Raw genomic sequence first — 24,287 nt, forward strand, 5'->3', positions numbered from 1 at the left:
GTGTGGAGGTTACCTTTAGATAAGAAAGAAGGATGCTGCTTTTTCTGAAATGAAGGTGGGGAGGAGAGGAGAATGGTGTTTTTTTGTTAAACAAATCAAGAAGAACAGGCATTTTCAGCAAGCTTGTTCTTTTCTGGGTGAGTAGGAGGTAAAGTTGGGGGCCGAGGAACCACAGTTGAATTTGAGCACTTACTCGTGCTGGGCTCTGTGCTTTTGTACCTTATGGATGTTAGCGGTCTTTGGTTTTTTTATCCTCTCCTCCTTAGAGGTGAAGAAAGAGGGTTCAGGGAAATTATAAAACCTACCCAAAGTCACATGCTTGATAAGTGTTGGATCCCGGTTAGGGGCTCACGGGATCAGATTCTGTTATCCTTTAAGCAAAGAAGGCTAAGGAAGTGTGAGGTGGAGATGTTAGGATTTGATTCAGCAAGCGGCCTTGGAGAGAGTCGATGACACTTTTCAGACCCCTGTGGCGAAGGGAGGAGAGGAATTGTTAACTTGTAGAACTTCACATTTGATCTCCCATCCCTCTGTGGAATGACTTGAAAATAGGGCTGATGTTGTTAAAAGGGAAGATTAAAATGCATGTTCTTTCAGTACACCGCTGCGGCATAACCTGTAGTTACATTATAAATTGTGGCTGACTTCATAGGCTTCAGCTTAGCAGTGCGCCCATCTGACCAGATAAGATTGGAGTTTGACAGGAAAGCAGAATGACGACATTGGTTCAGCATACTTCAGAGCCAGAATTCCGAAGAGAAGCAGTGTATAGACCAGTAGCAAAAGTATAACCAAAAGTCTCTTACCTGGCAAGTTTCGCTCTGTGATTTCTGGGTAGCGTCACGACTCGGATCGTAGTAACATATTAATGTGAAAAAAATATTATTGATACTCATTTACATTTATTGTCTTAGATTTTTAGAATTTATTTGCATTGAACTCTGGAGTGAAGCTGGTCCGAGTGTTGGGGGTTATTGTTAAGCTGAACTCCTGGCATGTGCTTTACCTTAAAACATTAAATGAACTTCTGCCTTTAAATATATATATATATATATATATATATATATATATATATATGAAAAAAAACCCCAAACAAACAAAAAAACAACAATGTAGGCCTTTGTTTCAACAGCTTGGAAGAGCCTAGAGGGAAGCAGTCTTCTGTCTTGACACTTGACTCTTCCAGCTGCAGCTTCAGCTTCTTAAGCTTCTTACTGTTGTTTCTTCATTTGGCAATTTATTGAGCGTGCCTACTCTGTGCACTGTTCTCTGAAGTGGGGCTATGGGGGTGGACCAGACAAAGCTTATATTTAAGTGAATAAACTATCAATGAATAATACAGTATGTCAAGTTGGGAAAGGTCATCACCTGAAAAGAAAGTAGAGTAAGGAGACGGAATATGAGAGTGGTGGTTTTGTAGGCAGTGTGGTCAGATGTTTCATTTGAGCAGGCTTGATGAAGGAGAGGGGTTGGGTCACCTAAGAAACAAGGCAAGAGAATACCAGGGACTTGGCAGGTCCTGCGGGCGTGGTCCAGGAGCCCAAAGGAGGCGCATGTGCCCGGAGTACAGGGAGCAAGTTCAGGGAGCAGCCAGGGCCGGGGTCTTGCAGGCTGTGCTGAAGACTTGGCATAGGTGTGATTTACATGTTCACAGAATGAATCCAGGTTTGATGAAGTGATTAAAGCCATTATTAGGTTTGGCGATTGTTATATTTATCCTCTTGTACTGTTTTTCACTTTATAGGATGGAACAAAATTTATCTGTATTGGGGCTCTATATTCTGAGCTTTTGGCTGTCAGCGGTAAAGGAGAACTTTATCAGTGGAAGTGGAGTGAATCTGAGCCTTACAGAAATGCACAGGTATGTTATCATATTAAAGCTGCATTGAATAGTGCTACATATTGACACACAAAATGGTAATCCTGTTTCTTATACTTTTAAAGAATCCTTCACTACATCATCCACGAGCAACATTTTTGGGGCTAACCAATGAAAAAATAGTCCTGCTGTCTGCAAATAGCATAAGAGCGACTGTAGCTACAGAAAATAACAAGGTACAGAACATTGGGCATTGCTTGAGAAACATTTCACGCTTAAATTCTTGGTTTTCTTCCTCTCCCTGCCCCTTCTCCATCTTTTCATTTTCTGTCTTTCTAACTAGATCCACAAACACAAAGCATCTCAAACCTAAGAGAGTAATCTAATGTATAATCTTTTTGTTGCTGGTTTATCCCTATATTATATTATCCCTTTGGCGGGGAGCTTTGTCCTTTAAGGGAAGGAAACAACATTCAAGATAGGGCTGACAAAAGAGGAGCTACTGAAGAGCCGAAGAGATGGACTGGGAAAGTATGGGGTATTATACCTCGGGTTAGCAGTTTGGCTTTCGAATGCTAAATTCTTTTGAAAATTGTTAAAGCAAATGTTTAGTTTTGATGAATTTCTTAGAGATGGCTTCAAACGTTCATTTCAATAACTGCTGCTTTGATTTATGTGTATGAAGAAAATATTTTAGGCTCTAGTCTTAATTAAGAATCTTTTCTGAATTATTTTTCTGGCATTTAACAGAGCATTTTAGAATTCCAGTCCATAGAGTATGTCTGCCTTTTCCTAGTTTTGACCACATCCTTTTCAACAGATTACTTGTATTTTATTTATTATTTAAACCCTTATTATTTTATTCTTTAGGTTGCTACGTGGGTGGATGAAACTTTAAGTTCCGTGGCTTCTAAATTAGAGCACACTGCACAGACTTACTCAGAACTTCAGGGTGAACGGATCGTGTCTTTACATTGCTGTGCCCTTTATACCTGCGCCCAGCTAGAAAACAATTTATATTGGTGGTGAGTATCATAGGGAGAGGGAATCCCTTATCAGTGAATGCTTTTAGGTGCATAGATAGGTGCTTTGAGTAGTGGAAGGTTGGTCAAAAGATGATGCTTCTTGGGGAGGGAAATTTCACTATGGAGCAAAGTAATATTAAAAAAACCCTTAAAATGTTTTACAAGTAACGCATACTTTAGTGACTATCATTATGGAATTTTACGAAAGTATAAAGTAAAAACGAACATCACCTACTGTCCTACAACCTAAAGATAACTACTGTTAGAATTCAGGAGTATTTAATCTTATTTTCCTGTACGTAAGTATGTACTTTGCTTTTACATAATTGGAAGCATAGCCTTTAGGGTATTTTTTTCAGGCTTTTTTTTCATTCAACAGTATTGCTTAAAATACAGTTTTGAAGGTTATTGAAGTATTTCATTGGATGAATATTCTATGGCTTCCTTAATTATTCTTTTACTGTTAGGGATTTTAAATGTGTTTTCTGTTGTGTTTTAAGGAGTTAGTAGTAAATTTGCATTGGCAGAAATATTATATAGGGGAATCTACTAATGAGATATAGTTGTTTGGAAGAAAATTTTGGGTGATGAATTTTCTGTAAATTTTAATCCCTGAAGGCTTAATAAAAAGGATCCAGTTATGTGTTAAACCTATGATCAAGGTATTAAGGATAAGTTGTACATGCTAATACTATTCTGAAGCAAAAATACTGTAATATATGTAATTTCAAATTTATTTAATAGGCTTCTTTGCTGCTTGTTTGACCAATTTATACTTTTTTTTTCAGGGGTGTAGTCCCTTTTAGTCAAAGGAAAAAAATGTTAGAGAAAGCTAGAGCAAAAAATAAAAAGCCAAAATCTAGTGCTGGTATTTCTTCAATGCCGAACATTACTGTTGGTACCCAGGTAAGTGATTAGAATGAAACGTGTCTTAAGGGACGTTGTTTCTCTTCAAAATCACTTTCTTCCCCTGTAAGCAGTTTTACAAATGAATGTCATTCAGAGTACCGGATTCCAGTAGCATGTATATGCTCTTTATTCAGTAGCTGATTAACAGAGATTTCTGCCCCAGTGTCAGTAGGTTTCCCAATGAGGCAGGGTTCCCAGATTTGCCTAATTTTAAGAACCACTGGGATCTTCTTACCTGAAACGTTCCTTCAGTTTGTTGGAGGGTATGGCCTGAACATCAGCAGGCAATAAACAGCCTGGCAGTTTGAACGATACTGCTCTCAGGGATGTTGTCAGCCTAAGGCAGGAGGCTTCGTCAGGTCTCTGTTTCTACCAGTTTCTATTGTTTGAGTCTAAGATGGTCTTACGTGCCTATCTTATAGTTAGGTAATTTTTCCAGTACCTCCGTGGACCAGAGTGTGCTCCGAGGACTTCTGCTGGCTTCTCCATTCTTTCAGGGAATCTGCAGAGTCCTGTCTCCTCTGTTTACGTATCTCTGTGAAGCTGAATTGTCTTCATACACTTGAGTCTTAAGTGCTGTATCATAACAGATGGAATGTAGAAGCAGACATGGGAATGTCTTCTGTTAAATCAGATATTAAGAGATTTGCAGAAATGTAAATAATGCCACTTTCCTTGCTATTCTTTTTGAGAATGTAGTTGTAGTTCATAAAATTGTTTCTATTAACTTGGGGTTTATTACTGTTAAATATTTTAAAGTTTCTCAGTTTTTTTTTTTTTTTTTTAAGATTTTATTTATTTGACAGACAGAGATCACAAGCAGGCAGAGAGGCAGGCAGAGAGAGAGGGAAGCAGGCTCCCCACTGAGCAGAGAGCCTGATGCGGGGCTCGATCCCAGGACCCTGGGATCATGACCTGAGCCGAAGGCAGAGGCTTTAACCCACTGAGCCACCCAGGCGTCCCCAAAGTTTCTCAGTTTTAATAATACATTAAGTACCAACTAGATAGGACCCAAATAAACAAAAGATTTTTGAGTCCTCAGTAATATTTAATAGGGAGAAAGGTTCTGAGACCAAAAGAGTTTGAGAACTGTTGTTATACTTCTCATTCATTAGGTTCTCTAGTAGTTTTATCTTCAGGATAAAACTTGATACATATATTGTATATACATATACATATATTGTAGCAAATGCTGAAATAAATGTTTTAAAGCTTTAAAATCCCTATCACTTAGACAGTTTTTTATTTCTTTTACGCAGGGTGATGCTAATTTTGTCATCTTGCACTTCCCTTCAATTGTTTTTTTCTCATCACAAGGTGGTATTACTTATAATCCCTATGTCTTAAAAAATCGTCACCATTTTAGCTGTGACTTTTCAGCAAAGCCCAGCTTAAATGTACCCATTTTTGTTTATGTCTCTTTTTTTGTTGGGGGGGGGTCATATTTGTGGCTGTCTTGTTCTGACTCCTTTCTTAGCCTCCCAGCTAGGAAGTTTTCAGTGATTATCCACTATTTTGAAATTATTGTTTAGCCTTCATTATTTATGTCAGTTGCTTTGGACACATTTTTCTCTTTAAGGAGCTCCCCTTTTCCTGTTTAGTCCATGTTCTGATTTCTGATGTTCTCAAAGTTCCTTGTTCACTGGACTCACATAATAGCAGGATATCCTAGCATTTGCCTTATTAGCTTGTAGGATGACGTTACTATAGACAAGGAGGGTAGAAAAAATAATTTAAAGATGTACTGAAAAAAAAGTTTTAAAATAGCATCGCACTAAATTGCTGAGAGGTAGTGGTGTATTAAATATTTTGGTGGTAGAGCTAAGATTTGTTTTAAAGCTTTGGAAAACTAGAGAATAAAGACAGTCACAGCCACAGAACAGGGAGGGCACTGATCATTTAGAGTGTCCATAACTGAGAGGTATGTATGTAGCAGCGGTTCCTTGGGATGTCTTGTTATATGTGGGACCCTGAATACAAACCTTCTTGTCTTGAAGGTGCATTTATTTTTTTATAGGAGGACATTAATAAACAACATATCTTCTAATATGTCTTAATCACATTTCTCTTTAAAATATAGGCTTTTTTAGAAAAAGATTTTGTTTATTTGACAGAGTGAGCATGAGCACACGCAGAGGGAGCAGCAGAGGGAGAGGGAGAGGTAGACTCCCCATTGAGCAGGGAGTACGATGTGGGGTTCAGTCCCAGGACCCTGGTATCATAACCTGAGCCAAAGGCAGAGGCTTAACTGACTGAGCCACCCAGGCGCCCCCCAAATACAGACATTCTTATTAAAGATTTTTATTTATTTATTTGAGAGAGTGAGTGACAGAGAGAGCATGTGAACATGAGTGGGGAGGAGGGGCAGAGGGAGAGGGAGAAGCAGGCTCCCCGCTGAGGAGCGGGAGCCCGATATGGGGCTCGATCCCAGTACCCTGGGATCATGACCTGAGCCGAGGCAGACACTTACCAGTTGAGCCACGCAGCTCCCCTGTTTCACCTTCTTCTGTGTCACTTATGGTTAATTAAAAACCACCAAGCACATGATCTTCACATATGCCAGTGTCAAGTACAACATAATCCTTAGTTACTGGATGACTGAACAGAATGTCAGTAAGACTGAGCTGTTGGAGAAAGGAGAGATTTCCCGGAATGATGTTTATCTCTCATTTGGAACTATTGTTGGTGCATGTGACGGGGCCACCCTGCAGGTATTGGTTTTGGAGTGTGACCTGAGGGTGCTCCTCGGAGGTGAGAAGTTTTAGGTTATTCAGTCCTGAACTCAGTTAACTTCTAACACTGATGTTAACAAATTGTTTTTTTAATGTAAGAAAAAAAAACCCATAATATCCAGTGAAACTTCTGGTTTGTAGAAAACTATAGTCTTCTGGGGGAAAGAAATACCCATAGAGATGAAATTAAGAGAGCCTGAATACTGTAGAGCATCACAAATTAGGAAAGTAATTTCAAATTATAAGAAGACAACAAAAAGTGTAATTGTTTTGTTCACATTTTTTTTTAATGCCAGCCTTTAAAAAAAGTTTCTTTTCTATTTCTCTTCTATTTCCTTATAGCAGAATGGTCAGGATATTGGTTGCATGAAATTAATTTGTTGCATAAGGTGTTATTTTCTTAGCGAATGTGCTGGAATTATTATTGCTCCTTAATTTTGGGAACAAATTCTCCCCCCCCCCCAAGATTTTATTTTTTTGTCAGACAGCACAAGCAGGGGGAGCGGCAGGCAGAGGGAGAAGCAGGCTCCCTGCTGAGCAGGGAGTGGGATGTGGGACTCCCTGAGCAGAAGGCAGACACTTAACCAACTGAGCCACCCAGTTGTCCCTGGGAACAAATTCTTGATAGAGACCTTTTTTGTTTTGGGGTTTTTGTGTTTTTTGTTTTGTTTTGTTTTGATAGAGATCTTTAAGACAGTGCTTTATCAGCATTATTATTGTTGGTGGTAAGACTGTTTTTGGAAAACCTAGGAAATAACACTTTTATATATTGTATTTTTATACATTGGAAGCAATTCTTCTAGTTTTAAAATTATGTCATTTTGATGGTGATTCTTTTGTATGCTAGGTATGCTTAAGAAATAATCCTCTTTATCATGCTGGAGCAGTTGCTTTTTCAATTAGTGCTGGCATTCCTAAAGTTGGTGTTTTAATGGAGTCAGTTTGGAATATGAATGATAGCTGCAGATTCCAACTTCGATCTCCTGAGAGCTTGAAAAGCATGGACAAAGCTAGCAAAACTACTGAAGCTAAGTAAGTACTCTAACTAATCATGGTTTTATACCAGTTTCTAGTTTGTTCTATATGTGAGGGAGCTAGTCAAGGCTGACTTACAGGTGCACAGTGCTCGCATGGTGTGTCTCAAGAGGATGCCTAAGAGTTTTGAAAGGAGTCGGTCAAGTTTACTGTTTGCAGCTTGGTTAATATTTGTATATTATAGTTCTTGGTGTTCAGCTGGAATGACCATGTAGAGATCTCTTTTGGTGTCTTTGTTTTTTCATTAGAGTGTGTCCTTTGCCATGGGGTTGTGGCAGTAATAATGTGTTCAGCCTTACCCGTATCAAGCCAACTTTGCCCTTCTCTCTCCCTGTGTAATCATCTTAATTTCTACCTAATGTCTCATCTCTGTCTTCATCTTTGGAAGGGTTTTACAAGTTAATCTGCTGGGGAGGGAAATTCTATAAAGGATTTGTAAATTTTTGGGTTGGAGGGATATGCAAACAGAAATACCACATAATTGTGTGGAACCCACACACAGAATCTTATTGTTGGGGAGCTAGATACATAGATCTTAGTTAACTCTTGTACTTTTGGGAGCATCTACTGGTCTCTAAAAATATTGGTATATAATGTAATTTGGTTGTTTGTTATATGAACTTAAAAAATGTTAATGAAGTCTATAACCTTTATTCTTAATCTTATAAAAATATGTGACTTACAGAAACATGGATGACTAATGTTAACATATTTCAGAAATAACATTTTAAATATTTGTATGTATATCCTTTTTAAAAAATGTACACAGGTGTTGAAAAGAGATAATGGGGATTGACTATACATAGAGATTTTTAAAGTACTGAAATTTTTTCGTTTGCTCGAATGTAATGAATGTAAACTTGCTGTCTTTATCGCTACTATTTTAATGTTAAAAATGAAAATTGAAGTTCAGAAAACACAGGGATTACTGTTAAATAAGTTAAAATAAACCAAAGCTGTTATAACTTATGCCAAATTAAGGCTTCTTGCTTTGTTGTAGTGCGCTCTAAATCTCTCTCCCTCTCTCCGCTTTCTCCCTTTGTCTTGTTTTACAAAATAGATTTATAGACTTCCTCTCTAATTACAATGATTTTTATCCTAAAAATAAAAGTAACAAAACACATTTTCATTATTTATGAAACTTTGTAAAGAATGGTTGAAATATTTTTGACATGCCACAAATGAGTTTAAATTAGAATATGCTATTGAGATTATGTAATTTATGAAGTTTTTCATGTCTTCCTTGAAATTTGCCATCTTTATTAATAAATTTAGTAAAAGAGCTTAGTGAAATTAAACGTTAAGAACATAGTCATTTTCATGTGAACACACTCTTCTTTGCTAAGTCATTGATGCATTCACTTTAAAGGCATGCTAGTGATTAGTCAGTATCAGCCTGTTTCCACCGTCAAAAGATTTGCAAAGCAGCCGTGAACGAGTGTTCGCATGTGCTTGTACGGAGTGCTTTGCCAAGATGCTGGTAAAAATAATACTGGTTTTCTGTGGATTTTTTCTAAACTCAGGTGACATTCCTGGTGGAGGTGATAAGAGATGAGGGGGTTAAGATGATGGCCCTGATTATAAAATATACCAGAATGATCTATATATAACAAATTTCTTAGTATAGGTGACTATTTTCTGACTAAAAAATTGACTTCTGCCTTTTAATGAATGAAAGTATTTATGTTTTTACTCTCTGTAGAGTACATGTAGTTGTTGCTTGTAGTTGTCCTCTTAGGTAGAGTTAATGGAATAACTCAGTGAAAAGGGATAGTTTATAGTTTATTAATTCTGTGATTTCTCATTTTGGTTGTAACAGATGATGGTTCAGCACCAGATGGTTCAAGAATAAATTTTTGTAAGCCATTGTGAGTAGAGTTCCTTCTTTGAACTCTAAGGAATTAATGATCTAGTTGGCATTTTATTTATTTTCCTTTACCATTTTCTCAGTTAAATTGCTATGTCCAAGTCAGGGTTCAGTGAAGTGTGAAAAGTGTTTGCTCAAGAGGCTTAGGCTAAATTGAGTGTAGTTTTTGTTGTTATTCCTAGATAAGGCTTATCTGAATCATTGTTCCATGTTGTTGATAGCTTTATATGGTGTATTTTTCTTTCCTTTTGAAACATTACTAAGAATTTGAAGTATGCACTGTGTACCTTTTTCAGTATCTTGAGTCCTAGAAATAGACCACTTTGTACAAGTTTTTAATATTCCATTCCCTTACAAGAATAAGCTTGAGTCTTAAAAATCATCTGACAAGTCCCTGATGCTTCATTTCCCTAATGAGGAGAATCTTATTTCTAATCTCAGGCCTGAAAGTAAGCAGGAACCAGTGAAAACGGAAATGGGTCCCCCGCCATCTCCGGCATCCACGTGCAGTGATGCGTCCTCCATTGCCAGCAGCGCATCAATGCCATATAGTAAGTTTTATGTGCGGCGTGTGCTTGCTGGTCCAAATCAGGTCCCAGGCAGACAGCTGTGTTCACTCAGTCTGTGATTTGAGGCAACTCTATAAATACCATTTTTCATATCATATCAATTGTATTTCTGCCAGTTTGATTGTGTGTGTGTGTGTGTGTGTGTGCAGCTTTGTTGAAATGAAAAAAAAAATGGCATTTACACTATTAATTTCTGTTGTTTTTGAGAATTACGGTGTTTTTTAATTTGTAAAATGCTTTACCGTAAGAGTAGGAAGTAATGCCACTAATTAGAATATCTGCCCACCTTTGCTGAGACTGTTTCTGTTGTAAATTGGTTATGGCTCGGTCACCGTTCTTGCTCAGACTTTGTAGAATTTATGAACCTAGACTATTGAACCTTGGATTTAAAGGGTATTTTGAAAGGTCCTCAAAATAGATTTATTTTGTAATGTATTTACTTTGTACCTGACGAAACTGAAAGTTAGACTTCAGTAGTTAGTTACGTGATGGTTTTAAGAATAGCCTAACAGGTCTATTTTAAAAATCTTGGTCAGATAACTCTAATTTTAAGGGTTCAAAATAAGTTTTTTTATTTCTTCTTTGTGGTGTTTGTAGTAGTGTTAATATCATTAGACATTGACAGATGAGGTTATTTTTCACTATGAAGTTATTTGAATTGGAAGTCAGTCATAAAACATCATAAAGCAGTATTTCACAGAATTGTTACTTAGCTCACTTACGTGTCCCTTTACAGATGATCTTTTGTCATATATTTAGATGAAATCTATAAAGTCTCTTTTACATTTTCTTTTTGGTACTTACCATTTTGTTGTTGTCTAAGAACGACGACGGTCCACCCCTGCCCCAAAAGAGGAGGAAAAGGTGAACGAAGAGCAGTGGTCTCTTCGGGAAGTCGTTTTTGTGGAAGATGTTAAGAATGTTCCTGTTGGCAAGGTTTGTTCAAAATATGTTAAGACTTATTTACTGCCAGAATTAGAACAGTATTGGTTATCCAAGAACTTATGGTTGGTGAGTGTTCACCCCTGTCCTCAAAGTTGCTCCGTTTATCACTTTAAGTGATCCCTTAGCCTGCTGTGGGTATCTTCTCTGTCCCTGAAGATGAATAGATGATTGAGTCCTCTTCTTCCACATTTATGGTGATATGTTGCTTTCTTTAAAAAAAAAAAAAAAAAAGTGTTATTTTAGAATAAATTCAGATTTGCCAAAAAGTTGCAAAGAGATTATATATATATGTATGTATTTTAAGATTGTATTACTTTTTGATACACTCCATTCCTTGGAACTGTTAGTTCTGAAGGAGAGATCATCTTCCATAACATTTAAAAACTCCCTTAACATTTAAAACTCTTTATTGTCTTCAAGTCACCTTCTAGTTTCTTTGCCCTTCTTTCTGGAGAGGGTCTCGCTTTCTAAGAAAACAAGTGGGTAGAGTCCATCAGCTGGAATGCCAATGATTTCACGTTTCCCTCCACACATATTGGAAAACGAAATGGATCTGTAGCTGCAGGATACCTGCAGAGTAAAGGTTTTCCTGATCGCTCATGTGTTTCTGAAGTTGGTGGTCTTCCATTTGTACTCAAGGGGAAGAGGAGGTATGCCATCCCCTATAGTTTACAGAGGCCGTTTTCACACCGTCTTCCATGTGATTCTCAAAGCAGAACTGTCGTTTGTGGGCAGGTGTTTCCTCTGAGAAGATTACACGGGCTCAAAATCGGAAACCAAGTAGCTGAGATGGGACTCAAATATTCTGGTCGCAAGTCCTGTGCTTGTCTTTCTGTACCCAGCTCACTCTCTATCTGTGTTGCCCAGAATAGTAGCCACTAAGTATATATGTGGCCAGTTAAGTTTATTAAACTTAAATAACATAAAACCTCAGCTCTTTAGTCCCATTAGCTCCATTTTCAGTGTTCAGGAGCCACCTCTGGCTAATACCTACCATCTCAGGCAGTGCAGATACAGCACGTTACGATCTTCACGGAAGTGCTTTCACACAGCAGGGCTCCTAACTAGTAAAGAGGGAGGATGGGAGAATATCAAGGGTTATACTTCATTTTTGTAGCTGATGGCTAAACATCTCCTGGCTGTAAGCGCTGGCCATGTGGGTCAGTTGCTTTCTGGTAAGCCTCAAATACAGACGTCAACAACAAAGCTTTGGTGAGTCTGTTGAGGTTCATTTTCTTTTCCAGGTTCAGGTTAGTTTTATAACTTGGTGATCAGTAAAGAAATAGAAGAAATTAAATGCTTTTGATGGGGCGCCTGGGTGGCTCAGTGGGTTAAAGCCTCTGCCTTCGGCTCAGGTCATGATCTCAGGGTCCTGGGATTGAGCCCCACATCGGGTTCTCTGCTCAGTGGGGAGCCTGCTTCCTCCTCTCTCTCTCTGCCTGCCTCTCTGCTTACTTATGATCTCTCTCTCTCTCTCTCTGTGTCAAATAAATAAATAAATAAAATCTTTAAAAAAAAATAAATGCTTTTGATGTTAAGTAAGTTCAGTGGATCTCATTTGCATATTGATTTCATAGAAGTTGGTTAATACCAGTATATTGGGCTGTGGTTCCAGGTGCTAAAAGTGGATGGTGCCTATGTGGCCGTAAAGTTCCCAGGAACGTCCAGTAATACAAACTGTCAGAGCAGCTCTGGCTCGGATGCTGACCCGTCCTCTCTCCTTCAGGACTGTAGGCTACTGAGAATTGATGAACTGCAGGTAGGTGTAGAAGGATCCCTCAGCGGGTGGGTGTGGGGCCTGATGGCTTGAGTGCGCTCCGGAATTCGAGCGCAGGTTTCCTTCTGTGTCATGTAGGTTGTCAAAACTGGTGGAACACCGAAAGTTCCTGACTGTTTCCAAAGGACTCCTAAAAAGCTTTGTATACCTGAAAAAACGGAAATATTAGCAGTGAATGTGGATTCCAAAGGTAAAGCTTTTTGTAACTTTTTCAGCTGGCATACTTTATATTCTTTTAATACTTGTGTAGTAAATGGGTGGAAGATAAAGTGATGTGAGGTGTTAGGGCAGTTTTTGTCCCTCGTGTGTAATGTTATTTGGCGAACTGAATCTACGTTTCAAACGTGACCAGAGATGTTAAGATTCGGTGGGCACTTACTAGAGATTACTAAAGATGTATAACATTCTTTTTTACATTTATGTTTTCTAAAGGTGTGCATGCTGTTTTGAAGACTGGAAATTGGGTACGGTACTGTATCTTTGATCTTGCTACAGGAAAAGCAGAACAGGAGAATAATTTCCCTACAAGCAGCATTGCTTTCCTTGGTCAGAATGAGAGGAATGTAGCCATTTTCACTGCTGGACAGGTAAGAGAGGCTTATTTTTGCTTTTGAAATTTGGTAGGACAACATTGACATTTTTGTAGAGCTTAGGGTTGGGCTGTAATTTGCTTGTTATTAAACTTGAAGAATTTAGAATATCAAGCACGATTAATACTGGGTTTCTTATTTGGCCGCTATAAACTGATCTTATTTGAAAATAAATATACCTGTTGTAAAAATCAAAGATGCATTTTTGATTGGGAGCCAAATTTTATTATTTCCCCTCTTTTATAGGAGTCTCCTATTATTCTTCGAGATGGAAATGGTACTATCTACCCAATGGCCAAAGATTGCATGGGAGGAATAAGGGATCCTGATTGGCTTGATCTTCCACCTATTAGTAGTCTTGGAATGGGTGTACATTCTTTAATAAATCTTCCTGCCAACTCAACGATCAAAAAGAAAGCTGCTATTATCATCATGGCTGTAGAGGTAACTTGACTACTGACACTATGTAGAGTTTTAATTCACAAGATGCTGCTAGAATCTAGGGAAAACAATCCTGAATAGATGATTTGTTAACCCTCTCTATAGGTGGTAGTAGTCAATTAGGATGAGAGATGAGTAGACCAATGATGACAGTGTAGTGTAAGTGCTTAAGGCATGCACAGGAGCACAAAGGGGAGGGATACAAATCAGACTGTGACTGGAGGAGGAGCACAAAGGGGAGGGATACAAATCAGACCGTGACTGGAGAGAAGGCTTCTCTGAGGAGTTGATGCCTGAACACAGCTTTGAATAGTCAGATAGGAGTTTCCTAGACAACAGCTGAGGGTGGGAAGTGTTACCCCTAGCACCAAGAACAGCCTTTATGAATCTCAGTATGTTGGGAGACTGTGTACATTCTGTTGATAAAACCAGAAGGTAGGGCTCATATGGGTCAGTGAGTAACAAGTGCAAAGTCTGGAGAAAGGCGCTAGGGTGCCTTGTGTGCCAACCTAAGGGGCGTATGAGCTTTCCCCTGAAAGCTAGGAGGAGAAGGATTTTAAACTGGCTTTTTAAAAGAAGTGTAGGAAAAAAATAATAAAAGAAGTGTAGTGACCAGATAAAAAGGCGCATGAAGTTATCCAGGTTAGAACAAAGTGAGCTCGAACCCCTGGAAATGAGGAAGAGGGGATGGATTCAAGAGATCTTAAGGAAGTAGAAGCTCTGAAGCTTTGGTGCTGGTTATCAGTAAATGATGGGAAGGAGTTCAAAGCTTCTGATTTTAGTGTGGTTGGTGGGGAGAGGGAAAAATAGGAGGAGGAACAAATGGGATGAGGGAAGAGGCTGAGTTTAGTTTTGAACATGTTATAGATGAGGTGTTTGTTAGATGAAGAGACAGTACCACCAGAACCTACTGGAGCAATCTGAACAGAGTTTGACCTGATTTACTTATATTTTCAAAGGATCACCGTTGAGCTGCTGAGAATACTGGGGGGCAGTTTAGAAGTAGGGAGGCCTGTGAGGGGGCTGTTCAGATGGTCCAGGTGAGAGGGAATGGTGTCTTGGCCCACGAGGTAAAGGTATGCCGGAGAAGGGATTTGATTCCACGTATACTAGATAACGGTTGATGGTAGAGCCAATAAGATTTACGTATGGCTCAATACAGGTGTCAAACAGAGGAAGCAAGAGGGCCAAAGAAAGGAGGAATGAAGTTGGCATTTATAGAGTTGGAGACTAGGGATTGAGCAGGTTCAGGAGGGAGAGGTGGACAGCAGGAGTTTGGTTTTAGACATGCAGAGTTTAAGGTGCCTATCAGATATCCAAGGGGAGCCGATAAATAGAAAGTTAGATCTGTTAAGCCTGAAGATCCAGAGCAGGATGGACTTAGGAGCCAACAGTGCATCTATGATAGTAGAGGAATTACACTGAATGAGATTATCAAGGTCATGGAGAAGAAAGGAGGCCTAGGGACTGAGCCATGAGAATAGTATCAGCATTTAAATGTCCAGGGAGATAAAGAGGAACCTGCATATGAGACTGAGAAGGAGCAGTGTCCACAGGGGTTGGAGGGAAACTAGAATGAGTGTTGTCTTGGAAGCCAGGTGACGAGTATGTGTCAAGCAGGACGCAGTGATCAACCATGTCCAGTGATGCTGTTGGCCGGGCAAGGCAAGCGCTGAACGTGCTTGGGGGTTTGGCTCCCATCTGGGTCATTCTTGACGGCGGGGATGAAAGCCTGATTAAGAGTGGGCCAAGGAGAAAATAGACAACTGTGAGGAGATTTTCTATAAAGAATGGAAATAGAACTTGGTATGGGGGCTTTCACCTCCATTAGGTTGGAGGTGAAAGCAAACTACTTAGAATTACATCTAGAATAGTCTGAATCCAGGTACTCCTGAGAGCTGCCAGTAAGCTCGTTGTCTGGAGACACAGTGCTCATACTGGTTTAGTTTTGATTGTAATGTGTTAGACTAGAGGTTCCAAACTGATAGGGCTGTGGTTAAGGAGGTGGCTATGGCCTGAACTTGGACCCTGGAAGTAACCTTCGTCTCATTTTAAAATTCTTGATCGGTTGCCAGCATTTAAAAACCACAGGAATTTTCTTTAAAGTCCACAGATTTTCAGTTCTTAAAAAATGGGAAGATCTGGTAACACTGGGCCATCATAAAGCCATTAGCATGCCCCCTTTAGAGGCTGTATGTGGTGTTTCCAGTTCATTGCAGTTCCCCATACTTAATTGCTCTGAATGTTGCCATTTATTTATGATCCAGTTTGTGTTATCTCTTTACCCCTGGCCTCCTCCGTTCATTTGTATTATTACTTCAGATGCTTCTGTAGTTACTTGATTCTGTGACCCCTGCACTCTTGTCAGCATCTTGGGGGTAAAGATAAAATGTGTCGTCATCCCCTGGATAGCGACAAAGTGCGCCATCATTTATCTTGTACCTCAGTGATTTGGGCTTGGTGCACAGTAGACCTGTGAGAAGTGTTGCACTGAATTCACTCTGCCTTTTGCTACAAGAATAAGTGATGAATACTGCATAGAGTGATGCGGACTAAACTCTTTTGCATGTAACACAGTAAGTGTGGTATTGGTGAGTCTCAGAGTGAGAGCCCATGTGGAGCAGGTTGGAGATGAGAGTTCCTGTAGCTGCTTCCAACCCGATGACTGGCTGATCGCTTGCAAACCTTTTACGTCACAGAGTATGCAGCAGAGTATCCTGACTTCAGTTACTTTCAAATAGTAGTGCTCCTTTTAGTATTCGGAGAGCCTTTGACATACTCTGTCAACATATTAATTGTTCCATGTATGTCACTGGACTTTGGAAAGTTTAATCTTACGTATGTGTTCTACCTCATACCGTTGAACTGGAGCTTATGGTGTATGGGATCACCTCACCCCAGTGTCTTAGTGCCACAATCAAAATGGCCTGTCTGACCTGTGGCAGGTTCTGAAAATAGTTTAACTATTTTTTGTTCTTCCTGCCCTGCCAACCCCCACTTTACCTTTCCTCCTCTCCATAAGATTGGGGTTTGGAGGAGAGGTGGTAAGTGGTTCAAACATAGCTTTCTTCTTCCCTTTGTATTCCACACACTCTTTTCCCAGTTCTTAATTCTAGTTAAAATGAACAAATTTACTTGTTTTCCAAAACTAATGTTTTATAGTTAGTCCGTTAAAATCCCTTAATTACAGGTTTTCATTCTGAAAGATGTACATTTGAACTCCTTGATTTATTCATGCTGTGTCTTCGTGTGTTCAGATTGCTATTAGACTGGCTTACAACCAACTGAAATTTCTTACAGTTCTGGAGGCTGGAAGTCCAAGATCAAGGTGTGGGCAGATTTGGTGCCTCGTGGGGCAACCTGTTGTTTCATAGACAGCCATGTATTCTCATATGGTGGGAGGGGAGAACTCTCAACTCTTCCAGTTCCTTTTAAGGGCCTAATCCCACCCACAAAGGCCCCACCCTCGTGACTTAGTTACTTCTCAAAGGTCCCACCTCCAAATACCATTGCACTGGAGATTAGCTTTCAGCGTATGAATTTTGGGGGCCAGAGATACTCAGTCAATAGCATGCTGTTTCTTAGGTAGTTAGTGGAATGTTCTGTAAATTAACTAATATTACCAGGTATTTGACAATGAAGTGCATTAGTTGTCACCTCTGAGAGATTGCATCTGTCGTGATTTCAGGGAAGTTGAAGGTTTTGGTTTTCTCCTGTACCACATGTGATGTAACCTTCATGAGCATAAGAGGGTATGAGTAAGCCTATATAAAATACATAGAATGTATACCCTTTGTTTAATTGATTAACAGTACTAGTAGGATTCTAATTCAGTAGTTCCATAAGAACTAATACAAACCGGGAGTTGGCAGACTTAACGGCATATCACATCCAGTCACTGTCATTCATGCGTGTGTTGTATATGGTGGCTTTCCTGCCACAGCCAGAGTTGAGTTAGTTGCAAAAGCTGAAAATACTTAGTGTCCTTTACAGATAGTTTATCCACCCTTTTCTGTTCTGTCAGTCATATACTGTGCTTAAAGGGGGCCCTTAATTTTACCTCCTTTGGCAGGCTAACTTGTGTCTACTTACTTTCAGAGCCAGTTATGTTATTGTGTGAAATTATAAAATGAATTTTTGACATGTGTAATGTGCTATTCAGATTCATTGGAGTTTTTTCCCTGATTTATCTGAGCACAGAAACAAACCTTAATGCAGCACATTCTGCGTTGTGACTATGAGGCCTGTCGACAATACCTCATGAATCTTGAGCAAGCGGTGGTTTTAGAGCAGAGTCTACAGATGCTGCAGACGTTCATCGGCCACAGATGTGATGGAAACCGAAATATTTTGCATGCTTGTGTATCAGTTTGTTTTCCAACCAGCAATAAGGAAACTAAAGAAGAAGAGGGTGAGAATAAGAACTATAACAAGGTCTTTAAAAGGAATTTTAGGCAGTTTTGAAAATGAAACAACTATTAAAGGGAAGGAAAGGAAATGACTATGAAGAATTTGTGTGTACTTTTTTCTTTGTTTTGTGAAACCTAGGAGTTTTGCCATTCTTAGACAGTAAAGATGTCTGTCCTCTTAGGATGATCATGTAACATAAACAGATAATTTCTTATCAGTATGCTTGGTTGTCTTGAGTTCTGTTATCTGATATGTACAAACTTTATGTGTAATACTTAATGAGATTTACTGATTTTATAATAGCAGATGACTTTTATTACCATGAGAATTATTTAGCTAGTTAAGGCAAGTTATATTGAAGCAACTTTTATCCCAGTTTTCAGAATGTACAGGGAAAAACAACCCAGTGAGTTATGAGATTTTTCTGGGAAAATAAGCTTTTTTGCCCTCAAGGTTTTAATTGGTTAAACAAAGGGGAAATCTGCAAGCCTAGAAGTGCGGTTGTGTGGTTCCTAATGTTTTTCCTGATTCTAAATTCCACTGGTGATACTCCGGTAGCTACATTTTTGAGTAGTTGTTTTGTAAGTTTTGTTTCTTTTCTTTTCTTTTCTTCTCTTTTTTTTTTTTATTTGTTTGTAGGTTTCTAACCTTTATTTCCTTATCATTAATGGAGGATGAGTAGTATATAAGCCTCGACTGAGGTACTGAATTGTGGGTCTTTTTTGTACTTTGTAGTGAAAGCTAGATTTCAGCCTACTTATAAGTAATCTTATTTTTTAACCTTTGGGGGTTGAAAAGTAAGGCAGAATAAGGAAATAAGTCACATATTAAAGGTCATAGTTAAATCTGTCTTAAGTGTCTGTTGCTCCAAGGAGGAAAAAATTAAGCTACTCATTATCTCTAGCATGTGATTTAAAGTACTAAAATACATAGCAGTTAGCATTTAATGGCCAGTACATACTTAATCTTAGTTATTTTTGAAGTGTAAATTGATCCTAATTTCTTCTCTTATGTTTCAGAAGCAGAGCGCTCTGAAAGAAATACATTTGCCGAAAGGCTTTCTGCTGTTGAGGCCATTGCAAATGCAATATCAGTTGTTTCAAGTAATGGCCCAGGTAATCGGGCTGGATCATCAAGTAGTCGAAGGTAATGTGATTTTTACCAGGAAAGTTTATTTGGCGGAAACAGAATCCAAGTACAGAAAAATGTATCTCATACCTATCGTATGCATGAATTGGTGGGTCCTTTTGCTTTGTTTTTGTTCCTTTCAGTATCACCCTGGGGAAAAGATCTGGTAGTATCTAATTAGATTTTAAGTGTAGAACAGTAGGATCTAGGATGCTTCAAAAATTTGAGATAATTTAGACAAGTAGTTCAACCTTGATTCTTTGAATGTGTTTTAAGCTTATCATTCTTGTTTCCTAGGAAGTTCCTTTTTTATCGGGAGAACAAATAACAGTAATTGAAAGAACACTGCAATCTTTTATTTTCTGATTATTATGTAGGTCAATTTCTCAGATGTATTAGTGATCTGGGAAGAAATGAAAGGCTGGTGTGTATTGTGAATGTTGCTATTTTAAGTTTTCAGGCTCTCTGGGTTGTGGGATGGACAGACCTTAATAACATGTAGAAAATTACTAGGCGTTTGAATAGATGAAGAGTATAAAGACTTCAGGATATAGTTGTTTTCGTTTTTTTTTTTTGTTTTTTTTTTTTGTTGTTGTTGTTGTTTTGTTTTTCGTTTGTTTTTTTCCTGAAGGAAAAAGCATGTTTATATTAGACACGAGAGCCAGAGTTCTTGGACACTTGACAGATCATTGACGGAAGCACTGCTCACTGTGCTCATGTGATAGGTTGTAAAGTCTACTTAAAATGAAGACTCTCTTTGCCTATTTTCTGTTCCATATCCAACTTTCCCTTTAAAAATGATTCTTCTAAAATTGATAGCTTCCCAGGTTCAAAAATGTCCTGAAGTGAGATTTGTCACAAACTATTTATGGGTGACCAAATTATAATTTAAAACAGTACAAAGACCTTATGTAGACTATACAAAATGGAAATTATCACCAGCTTATCTGTTTAGGACTACACTAGGCAGACGAAGTGTTTGGTCTAAAATGGAAAGCAACTTAAATTCTTCATGAAGAAATTAGTTTCTGAATTATTTCAGGTATTTCATTTCCTCAGGGAAAATACAGGTGCAGATCAAGTTGGACTCTGATATGGTTGGTCCAATGCCAGTGCTGCCATCTTTTTTTCATGTAAGGATTATTTTGAAGGCAAAGACTAAAAGGAGCTTCAAGAGTGGGTGATGTGTTGCTCACAGAAATAATTTGCAGAGTAAGCTCCTTTGAGGCATTTGCCGAAGATTTCACTGCAGTGCTCTTAACCAGTTCAAACTCAGGGCTGCCGGTTGAACAGATGAAAGCACAGGAGTCTTATTATCCACGCCGGGCAGTAGGAAGTCCACAGACTCTGCTTCATTGAAGTGAAACCCTCCTCTAGCCTACAATGGATTTTCTAGGCGATGCCCCTTGATGAGTTTGCAGGCTGGGATTCATGAGCTGTAAGCTCAAAGCTGATGCAATTTCAATATTGAATGGAGTACTGTTAAATGTCTTCAGATGATGATTTGACTCAGAAGTTTTGTTATGTGACTCATAGTTCCTGAGTACAAAGGGCAGATTTAGTGGAAAGCTTGATTGATGCATCTGATTGCAGGTGTATGTACTCTAGAGATTATTAATCTGGAAGACACATGACCTTCGCTTTTTTGTCACAGTGGTATGTTTGAACATGACTGGATTCTAAGGCTTCTGTAGCATGGATATAACGTGCTTACAAAGAGGAACTTACATCATCCTTGAATTCTTCCATATTGTCAGAAAATACGATGACTCCAGGCAAGCCTATACGAAGAAATGTCAAAACTCTGAATCTTAGCAGCCAAGGTGGTATCTCCTCAGTATTGTCCTCAGCCACTGAGGATACAGGTGAATCTTCATGAATTGTGTACAGCATCTTGAAGAATAATTTTCTTTTTTTTGTTTTTTGTTTTTTGTTTTTAAAGAATCTATATGAGGAGCTGGGCGTTGTACTTAAAAATGTTCCCAAGACCTAATGAAGAAAAGTGGTTAAGGACAATTTTTTTAAATGACAAAGGAATGACCCCCTCATTTAATATTGAATTGACTACATCACAACAACAGAGTTGGGAGTTTGCAAGTTCAAGATGAGACTATGGTCTCAATTTATCTTCATTTTATTCTTAGTCTACTCTCAGCTAGAGGTTGGAGAATAGCCCACATATGTTTTCTTTGGCCTGTGCACTGTTACAGTTTTTTTTTTTTTCCTTTAAAATTTGAATGCCTTTAGATAAGCATATATGCCTCTAGTTTGCCATTACCCCCTACTTCTTAGACCTGACTGCCCTTTCCTCAATCGATACTGTCCTCCGGGCCCAGTAGGCATTGAGTTTGTGACCCTGATGTAAGCATTCTTCATAATAGGCCCCAAACATGCATTTATTTTCAGGTTATTTGCAGTGCCTCCCACTTAATTGCTGATTCTCTCTCTCTCTCTTTCTCTCTCTCTGTTTTGAGTAAGATACACTAGGATACCAAGTGTCTGTGTTGAGCTTAATTAAGATTATTTAGGAACATCACAGTGTGAACAGTCACCCTGGTGTGTGCTGTTACCTGGTAAGGAGCCTGTCTTTCTCTCTGGGTGAGGTCTTCGGACAGAGAAGTGACCTCGACTGAAAGAATCCCTGTGCCCTGCTCCCCTCCATATTCTAAAAACTCTTAAACTCAGACTTCTAAATTGGGAGAGGGGAGACATCAAAGATACCACAAAATTTAACTGTAGGTACTTTTTGATAATGAATACTATAGTAACTAATATATTATTTGAGACAGTAAAATTTACTTTGCAGAATCTTCCAAAGAATGCTTCTGTTCCCAAAGGTATCTTCATATATATATATAAGCTTTTAAAAATAGACGTGTTCCTGAAAGTAGCCTCTAAAAGAAATTTTTGTAAAAGCTTTAAAAAAAAAAATTCCTCATAAAATGGAAAGTGTATCGATATGGAAAACCACATTTATCCTCGGATTACACGACAATTACAATTAGAAGATTCAAACATTAATAAAAATCTTTCTAAACTATTTGTAGACACATAATGCTCACCTGGTAAGGTCTTTCACATCAGAGAAATGTCATGTCTTTGGGATTAAATCTGCATGGGAGAATGAAGTCCCTTATGTGTTACCTGGCCCTTACAATTGAATTTTTAGTCTTTATTCATTTGGAGACTCTAAAATTGTGACTTATGGAAGGGAATTTGCCTTATGTGCTCTTTCTTAATTGCTGTTAGTTTGTAACATTAATTTTGTGGGCTTTGTAAGATTTTATTCAGAGGTATAGATTTTTATATAGGTAGTTACCAGTTTCCCCTAACAAGATCTGTGTTTGTGATTATTTCCTTTTCTTTTTAGTGTGATGTGCACACCTTTGCAGTGTTTTTTTTTCCCTTGTATAGCAGGAGGAAAAAAAAAAAAATCACGCCCAGACATTAATCTAACAACACATTTTACAAGCTCCAGTTTCATTAATTTCTTTGGGATGCAAGTTGTACTGTTAAAAAAAAGACTTTTTTTTTTGTATAAAAAATAAATATAAATTGGTCTTTATTTTAAGACTACTCACTGTGTGGACATTAGTTTAATTGCTTTTGAGATCACAGCAAAGGGATTTATTTAAGTGAGCTAATAGTATCGGTTTTGTGCTAATCAGTATGTCTGCTGATGTCTATTATTAAACTTAATTCTTACTGATTATAAACAGGGGACAGAAAATTCATTTTGTCTTAATGTTCAGCTGTTCATTTACCTTAATTGTATGAAAGATTATTTTCTAATCTTCACTGCAAGTTTTGTTCCCTGTGCTTAAGTTTGTGTGGGAGCTTAATATAGTGGTTTTAGTGCTGAACTGGGTGCCCCCAGTTTCATTTCTATCCCTCACTGACTTACTCTGTGATTCCAGAATTGGCATTTGTACTTCATTTCCCTTGCCTGGAGTATTTGCTTATAGAACAAACTTTGATCTCAGATGAGAAGTTCTGTGCACCTTTTCATTTCATTTAGCCATGGTAGTGAGCTCCGATTTTGTCCATGTTCTTCTAGTTTGAGATTACGGGAAATGATGAGACGTTCGCTGAGAGCGGCTGGTTTGGGTAGACATGAAGCTGGAGCTTCATCCAGTGACCACCAGGATCCGGTTTCGCCCCCCATAGCTCCCCCTAGTTGGGTTCCTGACCCTCCTGCGATGGATCCTGGTAAGATCTGTTATTTTATTTAGTGTTTGACAAAAAAACAAGGTCCTGAAAGAAAGGAAATCGAACATTTTAGTGGGTTATTTCAAAATCTGAAGTATTTAAAAATAGCATAACGAGTAAACCATAACTAATTTAGTTGTTGAGATTCGGTTTAGGGGGGTTTATAACTTAAAAAATAAAATTCTAGAAGCTCTTTCATTGAAATATATATTTCCATACTGGCAAGAAGCTAATTAGTCATCTATCACAATAAGTCAATAATTCGCCTAGTGGATTCCTTCTCTTATGTTTGGAAAACAAGTTTCTACTTAAACCTCTGTCCGATTTGACCTTTGGCTTGCAGAGAAAAGCCTTAAGGCCAGTTAAGAGAACATGTTAGGGATATGTTGCCTATAATGATGTACATCCTGCTGTTCTGTTTACTGAAAGATGGTGACATTGATTTTATCCTGGCCCCTGCTGTGGGATCTCTTACCACAGCAGCGACTGGCACCGGTCAAGGACCAAGCACCTCCACCATTCCAGGTGAGAATCTGTACTATTTTATCTGTCTAGGCATTTGGGTTTCTGCAGATCTGCACTTAACCTCAGGGAGACTTCTTTGAAAAATAACTAATTCGCTGAATTACATCTCCCATATGTCAATGAAATTGTGTGTGTGAACATACATTTCATCAGTCGGGAGTTGTAAAATGTGTTAATGTGTTTAAATTCTCTATACTGAAGTTACTAATTTATTACTGATAGTAGAATATTTTTCTGGTGGCTTATTTAATAGATACTTAGTATGTTATTCCAGAATATTCTTTTACTGTCTTGTTTACTCTTGTT

The 24,287-nt window shown here is 38.4% G+C and overlaps 1 protein-coding gene across 6 annotated transcripts in view; it reads left to right on the forward strand.

The window, feature by feature from the left end:
- Window positions 1–24,287, forward strand: part of UBR5 (ubiquitin protein ligase E3 component n-recognin 5) — a 138,461-nt gene that overhangs the window by 69,137 nt on the left and 45,037 nt on the right. For 5 of the 6 annotated variants that reach the window (XM_047728548.1, XM_047728550.1, XM_047728549.1 and 2 more), the window contains exons 10-24: window positions 1,745–1,861; window positions 1,945–2,055; window positions 2,690–2,844; window positions 3,633–3,750; window positions 7,333–7,517; window positions 9,829–9,938; window positions 10,780–10,892; window positions 12,517–12,660; window positions 12,757–12,868; window positions 13,111–13,265; window positions 13,515–13,712; window positions 17,910–18,120; window positions 19,139–19,265; window positions 23,305–23,456; window positions 23,886–23,981. In XM_047728548.1, coding sequence (XP_047584504.1) covers window positions 1,745–1,861; window positions 1,945–2,055; window positions 2,690–2,844; window positions 3,633–3,750; window positions 7,333–7,517; window positions 9,829–9,938; window positions 10,780–10,892; window positions 12,517–12,660; window positions 12,757–12,868; window positions 13,111–13,265; window positions 13,515–13,712; window positions 17,910–18,120; window positions 19,139–19,265; window positions 23,305–23,456; window positions 23,886–23,981 — 2,104 coding nt within the window. The remainder of the gene's footprint in view (window positions 1–1,744; window positions 1,862–1,944; window positions 2,056–2,689; window positions 2,845–3,632; window positions 3,751–7,332; window positions 7,518–9,828; window positions 9,939–10,779; window positions 10,893–12,516; window positions 12,661–12,756; window positions 12,869–13,110; window positions 13,266–13,514; window positions 13,713–17,909; window positions 18,121–19,138; window positions 19,266–23,304; window positions 23,457–23,885; window positions 23,982–24,287) is intronic. The other variant, XM_047728554.1, reaches the window with a different exon arrangement.

This window comes from Lutra lutra, chromosome 4, assembly GCF_902655055.1.
Source record: "Lutra lutra chromosome 4, mLutLut1.2, whole genome shotgun sequence".
In the NCBI taxonomy this organism is placed as follows: domain Eukaryota; kingdom Metazoa; phylum Chordata; class Mammalia; order Carnivora; family Mustelidae; genus Lutra; species Lutra lutra.